The following is a 12,103-nucleotide window of genomic DNA, read 5'->3' as shown; positions in this document are numbered from 1 at the left end:
TCCCTGGCTCCACTCAGTGGGTTAAGGATCTGGCATTGCTATAAGCTGCAGCATAGGTCACAGATGTAGCTTGGATGTAGGCCGGCAGCTGCAGCTCCAATTTGACCCCTAGCCTGGGAACTTCCATATGTGGCAGGCTCAGCCCTAAAAAGGAAAAAAAAAAAAAAAGAGGGAGAGATTTGATCTAGAAGACCGTGGAAGTGGAGGGCAGCCTTGGGTGACCTCAGGACCTAGTGCTGGGGACTCTGGGCTCAGGGTGGAGGTTAGGGTCTCAAGGCTGGGAGATCTCAGTGCCCTCAGCTGAGAGCTCTCTACTTCATTTCACCCCCACCTCAAGTCCTCTCCGACACTCACCAGACCTCCACTCAATGAGGCTGTAGAGGTCGATGCTTGGGACAGCCGGCTGCCCTTTTTCTCCTCATTCCTGGTAGGAGTGGATGTCATCCCCCTGGGGACAGTTGGAGCCCATGTTAGGCTGCGAAACCAGCCTCCTTCTGCCAAACCCAACCCACCACTCTCGCCCAAGACCTTAGAGGACTGTGTCAGTTTCTCTCTGAAGGGGGGGGGGAGAAGGGGGGGGAGTTGGAGTTCCCGTCGTGGCTCAGCGGTTAAGGAATCTGACTAGGAACCATGAGGTTGCAGGTTCGATCCCTGGCCTCGCTCAGTGGGTTAAGGATTGGGAGTTGCCGTGAGCTGTGGTGTAGGTCGCAGATGCAGCTCGGATCTGGTGTGGCTGTGGCTGTGGTGTAGGCCGGCAGCTGTAGCTCCAGTTCGACCCCTAGCCTGGGAACCTCCACATGCCGTGGGAGCGGCCCTGGAAAAGGCAAAAAGACAAAAAAAAAAAATCGCTGACTTAAATCTTCCTGGGGGAGGGAGTGGGACACCCACACGCCCGCCCCCTCTCCCCTGCCCCTACTCGGCCCAGCGAGAGCCTCGCTTTCCTTCTTCCCATGCAAGGCCCTTCTTAAGACAAGGCAGCCCACTTGCCACCCCCGACCTGGCAGATGGGTCGAAATCTTGGGCTCCTGGGCAGAAGAGGGGACAGGGAGGTCTAAAAAGCCCTTTTAGGGGCCGTGGGAGCGGGGAGTTGGGGGAGAAGTTTGGAAAAAGGGGAACCCAGGGCGGCTCCGCTACCCCTTACTACAAAAACTTTGGCATATGCAAAGGTTCCGCAGCGCCGTTGCCAGGAGACTAGGGATTCTAGAACCACAGGGGTAAGGGCATTTTCCTAGCTTGTCGCATTCGCAACTCCTGGCCTCTCCTCCGCTCCCCGCTAGGTCCCTCTTAGGGGTCAGTGACTCTAGCGCTAGAATCTAGAGAGACCTGGGAAGATGACACAGAGTGGAGCCTGCAACCTAATCCTCCCACCACTAGGGGCACGCGAAAAGCAACCCCGCCCCAGGTCGCCCTTCGGGCCCTCTGGCTGTCATCTCGTTGCCTGGATCCTGCAAGAGCTAATGAGGGTGGAGAGAGGGGGGCGGGGAAGGAAAATGTGGAATGTACCAAATAACCTGGCCTCTTGGGGGTGCAAAAAACGCGGGAGAGCAGAATCTTCTCCCCTTTGTCTCCAGGAAGTCATACCCTGCACAGAAAGGAACGTAGAGACATTTATCTAGGCCTCCTTCTCTTTTGGCCTCTCCTTTTCAATTCCCTTTTTTGCTCGACGACTATGTTTCTTTTTCCCCTCTCCTCCCTCTGTGCTTTGGTACAAGCCGATGATAAGGGGTGAAGGGAAGACAAGGAAGCCAGCAGGTCTTAAAGGGGCCGCAGCCATTTCAAAAGCCTCTTCTTCCTTTCTCCAATTTTGCAAGGTAGAACGCAGTAGAGTAGGTTCCGGAAACCCAGCACAGCTGGAGCAGCAGAGGCCGCAGCTGGAGGCAGGAAGAGGCGAGCGTCTGCCCTGAGGAAGGGCAGGGTGTTCGCACCCCCCGTGCCCGGCTCACAGCTGGGTTAGCCCATGCTCCGGTCGGCATTGAGCTTTAACACCTGGGACCCGGCTGGGGCAGCAGAGACCTGTGCGCCGTGGGCGCGGCCGATGCACCAGGCTGGAGGGTGAGCGTCGCGCCGGGGCTGGGACAGAGTTGGCACCTCCGGATAAGGCCCAGAGCGGCCAGGGGGCCTCCGCGATGCCAGGCGAAAATATCTTCCTGTTTGTGCCTAACCTTATTGGTGAGTGCTATCCGCGGCTCCAGGCCGAACGGGAGGGCCAGGGGTCTTGGGCAGGCTTCCTGATCTGCCCTGCCTCTCCCTCGTCCCGTCCCAAGGTTATGCCCGGATTGTCTTCGCCATCATTTCTTTCTACTTCATGCCCTGCTGCCCCTTCACGGCCTCCTCCTTCTACCTGCTCAGCGGACTTCTGGACGCTTTTGATGGACACGCTGCTCGAGTCCTTAATCAAGGTGACAGATACCTCCTCCCAGCCAGCCTCGAGGCCCAACAACCCTCTGCCCCCTTTTCCTGCTTCCTCAGGTACTCAGGAGCTCTGTCATTCCCATCTCTGTAGAAAGCAGAGCAGAGTGGCCTGCTTTTGTAGCGGAAGGGATTTAAGCTCGCAGTTGAGAAGCACTCTTTGAGAGGAGGGGTGTGGGATGGCAAGACTGGGCATGGCAAGTGGCAGTGCTGCCGGCCTCTCTGAAGGATTAGAACATCCATTCAACAGATGTTTATCGGTATCTCCTATGTGGCAGGCACCAGCCAGAACAATTCCAGAAGGCGGGTTTGGAAGGCAGATGGAGAGGGAAGGGGGATAGTTTCTGGAGGGTTGTCTACTTTTTGAATCTGTTCACTTCCAAGACTTCCCTAAGATTTCAAGTCTCCTTGTCTGGAGACCTGGACCCTGGATTCTGGGATTGATGAGCTCTAGAGCTAGCCCCCCCACTTCTGCTTTGTTCTCTCCGCATTCCCATGTGTTCTGTTTTGTGGCACGCTGACCCTGGCCCTTTGGTCCAGGCAGAGCAGTCTCCTCGCCTCCCCAGGCAGTGGATGCACCGTCACCCTTAGACTCTGCATCTGAATGATCCACCACATAGGGCCCTTGTCATCCATCCACCGCCTCCTCCACAGCTCCTTGCCACCTAATAGTCACCATTTTTCAGGGACCCGGTTTGGGGCCATGCTGGACATGTTGACAGACCGCTGCTCCACCATGTGTCTGCTGGTCAACCTGGCTCTGCTGTACCCTCGAGCCACCCTTCTCTTCCAGCTCAGCATGAGCTTGGATGTGGCCAGCCACTGGCTGCACCTTCACAGGTCTGTCATTCTGGGCGTGATGACCGGGTGGGGAGGGCTGAGGTCATATGGCGGTGGGGGCAGTGTCTTCAGGCTTCTCGGGAGATCTCCTTTTTAGCTCTGCTTTGCCGAACGACCTCGGGCAAATCTCTGAATCAGCTTCAGTCCCGTTTTACAGCTGGATTCAGTAATTCCTACAACTCTTCTGGCTGGTTATTCAAGGATTCCACAGAGCAAACATCCCTTGGGCTGGAGTTCCTGTTGTGGCTCAGAGGGTTAAGGACCTGACACATTCTGTGTGAGGATGTGGGTTCGATCCCTGGTCTCACTCAGTGGGTTAAGGATCCTGCGTTGCCACAAGCTGTGGCGTAGGTCCCTGTGACTTGGATCCAGTGTTGCTGTGGCTGTGGCGTTGACCACGCTCCACCCCTAGCCTGGGAATGTCCACATGCCCCAGGTGCAGCCACGAAAAGAAAAATAAATAAATCCCTTGGGAAGGGGCACGGGGCTTTTGAGTCCTGATTCTTCCCCTAGCTAGGTGGCTTTGGGCAGGACAGTGGTCTTCAGCTGTGCCCCAGTCCCTCCTCTGTTCAACGAGGCATCCTGACACCTGCCTCCTGGGGGTCGGCTTTCAATGTAATGAACGCTCATGGATTTCCCCCTACTTTCTTTCTCCCCCAAGTTCTGTGGTCCGAGGCAGTGAAAGTCACAAGATGATTGACCTGTCGGGAAATCCAGTGCTTCGCATCTACTACACCTCCAGGGTGAGCCTTCGCTGTTTACCCCGCTTAGCTTAGGCCAGTCCTGGGCTACACCCTGGGTCCAGGGTAGGATTGATGAGAAGGGCCTGTGTGAATGGCTCCGGGTAGCAAGTGGACCTGTGGCCCCGGGTGTGTCCAGGAAGGTAGAGCTGAGTGGCTGGAGGGAAAAGGGAGGGAGGAGGAAGCCAGAGAGGTCTGCGGAACCAGCTTGCAAAGGCCTTAGGGGGACTTGCTGTGGGTGTGGTGGATTCATTGATCCCTGGCCTGGTGCAGCAAAAAAAAAAAACACAAGGCCTTAAGCCTTGATAAGGAGTGTACTTTTTTTTTTTTTTTTTAAGTATATGTGCTGCCAAAGCAAGCACAAGGAGTGTAATTTTTATCCTGGGTCAGCACCTCCAGATAGGGCCCAGGCCTTCAAGGGGTCTGCAGCGATGCCAGGCAGAAACAACTTCCTGGAAGTCCCTGTTGTGGCTTAATTAGAAGGTGAAGCCCCTGACTAGTATCCATCCTTGATGATGCGGGTTTGATCCCTGGCCTCGCTCAGTGGGTTAAGGATCTGGTGTTGGTGCAAGCTGTGGTGTAGGTCGTAGATGGGGCTCAGATCCGCTGTGGCTGTGGTGTAGGCCGGCAGCTGTAGCTCTAATTCAACCCCTAGCCTTCGAACTTCATATACGGCTGGTGCGACCCTAAAAAGACAAAGAAAAAAAAAGACAGACAGACACATCATCCTGTTTATGCCTGACCTCGTCAGTGAGTGCCACCCACAGCTCCTGGCCAAACCAGACGGCGAGGGGACTTGGGTGGGTTCCCTGATCTGCCCTGTTTCCTGCACCTCCTTGTTTCCTGCACGCCCCTATGTCACCTGTAGGGTCCCTCGTCGTTTGGGGGCATTGCCCCGCCGTATTGCTTATGCCGCCTCTTTGCCATTCGCAGCCTGCTCTGTTTACCCTGTGTGCGGGAAATGAGCTCTTCTACTGCCTCCTCTACCTGTTCAATTTCTCCGAGGGACCTTTAGGTAGGAAGCGAGGGGCTGGGCAAGGCCGATGGGAGGGGCGTTGGGCCTGCGCAGGGAGAGGAAGGCCAAGAACCCTGGGGCCCGTCCCTCACCTGCGTCCTGTTTTCTCTGTTGCCCCTGCTCCCTTCCCGCAGTGGGCTCTGTGGGCCTTTTCCGGATGGGCCTCTGGGTCACCGCCCCTGTGGCTTTGCTCAAGTCCCTCATCAGTGTCATCCACCTGATCACGGCCGCCCGCAACATGGCAGCCCTGGACGCAGCAGATCGTGCCAAGAAGAAGTGACCTTGGAAACCTCCAGCCCCCGGCTGCCCACCTGCCCTGGAAGTCTCACGGTGCCACGCGGCTTCCCTGTCCCTCCCAGGAGGTCCCAGGCTTCCTAACATATCGTCCAACCTGCTGGGGGGGGGGGGGGGCGGTCTCGTTGGTGATGGCATGTTCGCCGTAATCCTAAGGACCCGCCCCACCCCTGTGATCTCCAAGGTCCTGGACCTCAAATCAGGAAGGATGCTCGGGGGCCCCAAGAGAGTGGTCTGAGGACTGGGTGTTGTCACAGCTGCTGGCTCAGCTCTGGGGTCTGGCGTGAGTGGGACACTTGAGTGAGGGGGTGGAGGAGGTGTCCCATAAGGCAGGGATCCAGACCTCTGCCCCTGGCCAAAGGGAGCCCTTGGGGACCGTGGCCAAGAGAGGAGGTGTCGCCAAGATCCCCACTGCAGTGTCTTCTGTCCTGTGCATCCTGGCTCTGAGAGCCTTGATCCTAGAGGCAGGACTGCCCCTCTCCTGGACTTGGTTTCCTTGCAGACACCCCTGGACCAGGGCCTTGGATGAGGGGAGCCTGGGGGAAAAATGAGGATGCTTCTGGATACGTTTTCCAGTAGTTTACTGCCTGTGGCTCCTTGTATTCCTCAGTGACCTCAGGGAAAGGCTGTCCTGCCACCCAAGCTCCTTCCAGACCCTCTCCGCACTTGCTTTCTTTTCTTTGCAAACACTGTCCCTGGCTGTCACCATTCACTTGTGTACCTGGTATTTTCTACCCTCACTAAAATGTAAACTCCATCAAAGCACGGGCTATTCTTGTTCCTTCTCTGTCCCTCCAAAGGAGATTAACCTTGACCTGGCATAGCTAGCTGCTTAGTGAATATTCACGAGTAGGCGTTCCCATCGGGGCTCAGCAGAAACAAATCGCACTAGCATCCATGAGGACGCAGTTTCAATCCCTGGCCTTGCTCAGTGCGTTAAGTTTCCGGCACAGCCGTGAGCTGTGGTGTAGGTCGCAGATGCGGCTTGGATTTGGCATTGCTGTGGCTGTGGTGTAGGCCAGTGGCTACAGCTCTGATTTGACCCCTAGCCTGGGAACCTCCATATGCCATGGGTGCAGCCCTAAAAAGACAAAATTTTTTTAGTTTAAAAAATAAATATTCACAAGTAGATTGGCCGGTTTCTCAGAGTGTGGCCCTTAGACCGCCTGTGGAAGATTTCTTGACAATTCAGCTACTTTTTTTTCCCCCTTTTTTGACCGCCCTGCAGCATATGGATTTCCTGGGCCAGGGATCAGATCCAAGCCACAGTTGCAACCCAAGCCACAGGTGCAACAATGCCAGATCCTTAACCCACTGCCAGCCAGGGATGGCATCTTCGTCCCAGCACTCCCTAGACGCTGCCAATCCTGTTGTGCTACAGCAGAAACTCTGAAAATTCAGCTTCTTGGACCCTGTGCCAGACCTTCAGAGTTGGAAATTCTAGGGATAGGCCCAGGAGTGTGCAACTTTTTATAAACTCCAGATGATTTTTTTTTTTTTTTTTTGCTTTTTAGGGCCACGCCTTCGGCATATGGAAGGTCCCAGGCTGCTAGGGGTCAAATCGGAGCTGCAGCTGCCAGCCTACAGCATAGCCATAGCAACGTGGGATCCAAGCCACATCTGCAATTCACACCACAGCTCATGGCAACACCAGATCCCTGACCCACTGAGCAAGGCCAGGGATTGAACTCACATCCCCGTGGATACTAGTCGGGTTTCGTTTCCGCTGAGCCATGATCGGAACTCCCCTCACTGCAGATGATTGTTGATTTTTCCCAAGTACATCAAGAATCAGGAGTTCCCGTCGTGGCGCAGAGGTTAACGAATCCAACTAGGAACCATGAGGTTGCAGGTTTGATCCCTACCCTTGCTCAGTGAGTTAACGATCCGACGTTGCCGTGAGCTGTGGTGTAGGTTGCAGACGCGGCTCAGATCTGGCATTGCTGTGGCTCTGGCGTAGGCCAGCGGCTATGGCTCTGATTCGACCCCTAGCCTGGGAACCTCCACATGCTGGGAGAGTGGCCCAAGAAATGGCAAAAAGACGAAAAAAAAAAAAAAAGGAATCACTGGTCTCTCAAACAGTGTGGGGCACCTACACAGGAGACGATGTTCTGGGCATCTAACCCCTGCCATCTGAGCAGAAAGCTGTCTGGCACCAGCTTTCTTTTTAAGGCTATATCGAGCATCCCATGTGCCAGATCCTGTGCTGGGTGTTCTATGCCGATAATACATATTTTATCTTATAAAGCTTAGCCAAGGGGCCCGCCAGTCTGAGAGCTGAAATTGATCAGACGTGTATTAAGCCTCAACTGCACTACGCCCAGGGGGATTCGGTGGGAAGGGGGGCCCCTGAAGCCACCTGCTTCTCAGCCCTCTTGAATAGCTCGTTGTTGGGGAATGGGGGTAGAAAGCCTGTAGCCCTTTCGGTGTCGCTAGAAAGCTGGTAGTAATTGGGGTGGGAAGGGTTAATGCGGAGGAGAGGATGGATTCTCAGCTGAGGGAGCAGAAGAGCACAGCACCCGTGGCAGTTACTGGGAAGCAGATCGATGTGGCTGGAACATCCAGGGCTGGGGGTGGGGGCCCGGAGAGCAGAGGAGAGGTGGGGCGGAGCCCGCAGCTGCTGCAGGAACCCAGGAGAGCGTTTGGACTTCACCTGAGGGCCACATGGGGGCGCTGAAGGAACCTCTCAATAGGTAAATTAGTCACCTGCAAAAATAGGTAAGCTGCACGTATTATTTACAAAAGCATGACAATGTCTCCTGCCACCTTAAGCTTCCCGTTCTCCCCAGAGGCAACCACTGCTACTCAGCTCTTCTGCATCTGTCATAGAAATTCTCCCATCAACGTGTATTTCATCTTTTAAAATTCATCGTGTATGTGTGCCGGGCTGCTAACGAAAGGTGAGCAGGACCCTTGCGGGGCTCCCAGGCCCAAGTCCTTTCTGTGTCCCCTGTTCCTTGTTCGTAGGAAATAGGGTTTGTTCAGCCTCCTTGACCTTCCCTGAGTTCCAAAGGGCAGATTCAAAACAGTCGCTAATCTGGAAAGGGAGGGCGCGCGCGCGCGCACGCGGAGACAAGGGAGAAGCAGTCAAGAAAAAATCATGCAGTTTCCAAGTGGCTCGGCAGTTAAGGATCCGGCATTGTCACTGCTGTGGTGTGCGTTCAATCTCTGGCCTGGGAACTTCTGTGAGGTATAGGGTGCAGATGCGACTTGGATCCTGTGTTTCCGTGGCTGTGGTGTAGGCTGGCAGCTGCGGCTCCGATTTGACCCCTAGCCTGGGAACCTCCATATGCCACAGGTGTGGCCCTAAAAAAAGAGATTTTCTTATACAAGAGGTACTTAAATCAATTAGTTTATTTGGTATTCAACCAAAGAAAACTCATTTTCTCTAGTGCTAGGGAAAACAGGCCCTATTGATCTTCATCAGAGATATGCCATTCTGTATTTAATAGGCAGTTTAGGGGTAAATTTAGGGACGGACTTAGAATCCGGCTCCTGGGAGTTCCCACTGTGGCTCAGGGGTAATGAACCTGACTAGTATCCATGAGGATGCGGGTTCGATCCCTGGCCTGCCTCAGTGGGTTAAAGATCTGGTGTTGCCAAGAGCTGTCATGTAGGTTGCAGACGCGGCTCAGATCCTGCGATGCTGTGGCTGTGGTGTGGGCCAGCAGCTACAGCTCCAATTGGACCCCTAGCCTGGGAACCTCCATATGCCCTGGGTGCAGCCCTAAAAAGACAAAATGAAAAAAAAGAATCTGGCTCCAGCATGAGCAGGATCTCCGCAGTGTTTCTAGCAAGGCCTGTTTTCCTATCAGAGGTGTATCTCGTCTCCCCGACCATACAGTCTGTGCTGGGGAGACAGTGAAAGCCTGTCTTCATGCACACAGTTTAAAGAGCAGCTTCTGGAGTTCCCGTCGTGGCGCAGTGGTTAACGAATCCGACTAGGAACCATGAGGTTGCGGGTTCGATCCCTGGCCTTGCTCAATGGGTTAAGGATTCGGCACTGCCGTGAGCTTTGGTGTAGGTTGCAGATGCGGCTTAGATCCCTTGTTTCTGTGGCTGTGGCCTAGGCCAGTAGCAACAGCTCTGATCCGACCCCTAGCCTGGGAACCTCCATCTGCCACGGGAGCAGCCCTAGAAAAGGCAAAAAGACAAAAAAATAGTAATAAAGAGTAGCTTCTATTCCCTTATTGGGTTTGACAGCCTTGTGAGGTACATGTAGTCAGGCTAGGCTAGATGATGCTCTGGTAACAGTCCCCACCCCCAAACCCCGAATCTCAGTCACTTACTACAGCAGACCTTTCTCCCTCCTGCTGCATGTCTACTGCGGGTCTGCTGTGGTGCTGCTTAGTGCTATTTTTCTCTGGGACCCAGGCCAGTATTTGAGTATTGCTCGATAACATGGAAAAGGAAAAAGGATGGTGATGTCACCTCCTCTGCATTTCATTGGCTAGAGGGTCAGGTGGCCACGCCCCATGGCCACTGGAGATCTACCTGGATCAAGTCATTGACAGAAATGAGTTTAGACCTGCGGGGTGAGATCAGGGCTCCTGGAGAACTGGATTTGGACTCTAAAGCCAGGAGACCGGCCGAGCATACAGCTGAGTAAGAACAAGGCTCAGAGTGAGTCACGACTTAGCAGCTGAACAGAGAAAGCAGAGGTGGCCGAGGAAAATGAGGCATGGCCAGCGAGGTGGCAAGAAAAGTGGAACAGGCTAGGTCCCAGGAGCCCAGGGCAGAAGAGGGGTGGCCAAGTTCCCCATAGATGGGCGAGGCTGAATGAGAGGACCGAACAGCTGGGTTTGGAAACAGGCACCTCACTGGTGAGGCTGAGCAGAACATTTTCCACGAAGCTCAGTGGAGTAGTTTGGGGAGATGAGAGGTGATGACCACAAACTGAGAACTTGCGCTGTGAAGGAGGAACCAGCTGCGGGGAAGGTGGCGCTAAGGGGTGGGTGTCCACGGGGTGGGGAGCAGAAGGTGTTTACAGTTGGGTGGCAAGGATCCAGGAGAATGGGAGAAACGGGTGGGGCAGGAGAGCAAGGTGGGGGATGGACTCAAGGACTTGGGGGGAAGGGGGCGAGCTGGGCTCAGCGGGACGAGTCCTCTGTGGGACCAGGAGGGAGGCTGGAGTCCAGATGGGGTGGTGGGTTCATTTGTTAGATTTGATGCTGCAAAGGGCCTTGCTGCCCAGTGCACTTCTATTTTCTCAAAGAGGTGAGAGCAAGTGGGCAGGGGTGTGGGAGGTGGAGAGGAGAGGAGGTGTGAACAGTTGCTCTGAAGGGAATCTCCCACCAGCTAGACAAGCTGAGGCGGAGACTGTTACGTCTCTTGATTTGTTGCCATGAGTTTCAAACGAAATCAGTCTGTACGTGGGGTGTTCCGCCTGCAGGCACCCGCAGCTGGTCAGGCGGGTGGAGGGGGTGGTAGCTGGTTGAAGTCAGGATGGGGCTTTTTCCACCAAGTGTCACGGGGGAGGGGAGAGGTGACACGTGAGGGAGGGTGTGAGTTAGAGAGAGCATTACATGATAGACAACAAAGTCCCTGCAGGACGGAAATGAAAGGGGCAGGGTGGGATGTTGGACGTGGAGAAAGGGTTTTGGGGTCAAGGTCACTGAAGCCTGGAGTTGGAGGAATGGTTGTCAGGAGGCGAGGATGAGGCAGCAGGCATTGAAGTTGCAGAGGTGGTGTGGTTATTAGTAATGCCGAGGTCAAGGGATGGCCACACGAGCCAAGGCTAAGAAAGAACTTACCCTCCATGGGCACCTTACCTGCTGTCACTTATCCCCAGAGGCCCCTGGCTATAAACAGTGCCAACACAGCACCTACTAGCATGTGCCAGGTATGAAGAAAGGTTTTTTTCTCTTTTACTTTTTAGGGCCACACCCGAGGTATATGGAGGTTCCCAGGTTAGGGGTCAAAACAGAGCTGCAGCTGCCGGCCTACACCACAGGCACTCGGGATCCAAGCCCCGTCTGCATCCTACAGCTCATGGCATTGCCGGATCCTTAACCCACTGAGCAAGGACCAGGGATCAAACCTGCGTCCTCATGGATACTAGCTGGGTTCATTGTCGCTGAGAGCTGAGACGGGAACTCCTGAAGAGCTTTAAATTAGTCACCTCTCTTAAGGTGAGAGGTGGGAAGCAAGGGTGAATGAGCTGACTCCCTTGCCTGTTCATTCGACAGCCCCCAGCCCCAGCCAGCTCAGCCTTGAGCAGAGCCACTGGTCACCAATGCCACTCAACTTGGAAGGAGACAAGAGCTCATGGGGCAAAGGAATAAGCCCCCCCTAAAAAAGCGTCAACCCTGCTCAGTAGGGGAATGGCTGGCCCATTTCAGACAAGAAAGAGATATCAGGAGGTTGGGTTCTCTCGTCACACCGCTATTAAACCCAAGCCTCTCTCCACTCTGGGATCTTCTGACTTCTCAGAAGACCAGGCACCTACAGCTCTGGGCCCGAGTGCTGGGGCACCTCGCAGCCTCCGCTTGTGTGCCCGGACTGATTGGGTCTGGTCCTTCCCCCAAATAAAGGCTCCTCCCTGGCTGCGGGGGAGGGCAAGAAGGGGGGCAGCGCTCCCTTGATGCTCTGAAGAGCCCATACCAGAAGCCCAGGGAGGCGCTCCAGTTCCTACAGCGCTATCTACCTCCCGCATCTGACGCCCCCCTGTGAGAAGAGACAGGTGCACAGGCGCCGTGTGCGGTTCGACCAGCAGGTGGCGCCCGGCCTCCCAAGTGCTGGAGGTGAGATGGACACACCCACAGCCGGAGGGTTACAGACTCGGGAATTTTCCCACCCAATGGGG

At 54.9% G+C, this 12,103-nt stretch overlaps 1 protein-coding gene across 2 annotated transcripts; it reads left to right on the top strand.

Annotated features, from left to right (window-relative positions):
• The first annotated feature begins 1,732 nt into the window (after positions 1-1,732).
• On the top strand, positions 1,733-6,060 carry CDIPT (CDP-diacylglycerol--inositol 3-phosphatidyltransferase). Of its 2 annotated transcripts, XM_047780111.1 has the most exons (6): positions 1,733-2,169; positions 2,265-2,399; positions 3,096-3,249; positions 3,911-3,992; positions 4,923-5,004; positions 5,139-6,060. In XM_047780111.1, exons 1-6 carry the CDS (start codon positions 2,127-2,129, stop codon positions 5,282-5,284), a joined length of 642 nt encoding a protein of 213 aa, XP_047636067.1. In that variant the 5' UTR covers positions 1,733-2,126; the 3' UTR covers positions 5,285-6,060. The 2 variants fall into 2 exon arrangements, with proteins under 2 accessions (XP_047636067.1, XP_047636068.1); XM_047780112.1 differs by lacking the exon at positions 1,733-2,169 and having other exon boundaries at positions 2,270-2,469.
• The last annotated feature ends 6,043 nt before the right edge of the window (positions 6,061-12,103 follow it).

The sequence above is a fragment of the Phacochoerus africanus genome, chromosome 5 (genome assembly GCF_016906955.1).
Source record: "Phacochoerus africanus isolate WHEZ1 chromosome 5, ROS_Pafr_v1, whole genome shotgun sequence".
In the NCBI taxonomy this organism is placed as follows: Eukaryota; Metazoa; Chordata; class Mammalia; order Artiodactyla; family Suidae; genus Phacochoerus; species Phacochoerus africanus.
The sequence above is the reverse complement of the archived record's forward strand: the minus strand, read 5'-3'. Positions and strand labels throughout refer to the sequence as shown.

Coding starts and splice junctions, on each gene's coding strand:
- CDIPT (XM_047780111.1), top strand. CDS start 2,127: ATGCCAGGCGAAAATATCTTCCTGTTTGTGCCTAACCTTATTG. Junction 3,993..4,922: donor GCATCTACTACACCTCCAGG/GTGAGCCTTCGC, acceptor TGCCATTCGCAG/CCTGCTCTGTTTACCCTGTG. Junction 5,005..5,138: donor TTTCTCCGAGGGACCTTTAG/GTAGGAAGCGAG, acceptor CCCTTCCCGCAG/TGGGCTCTGTGGGCCTTTTC.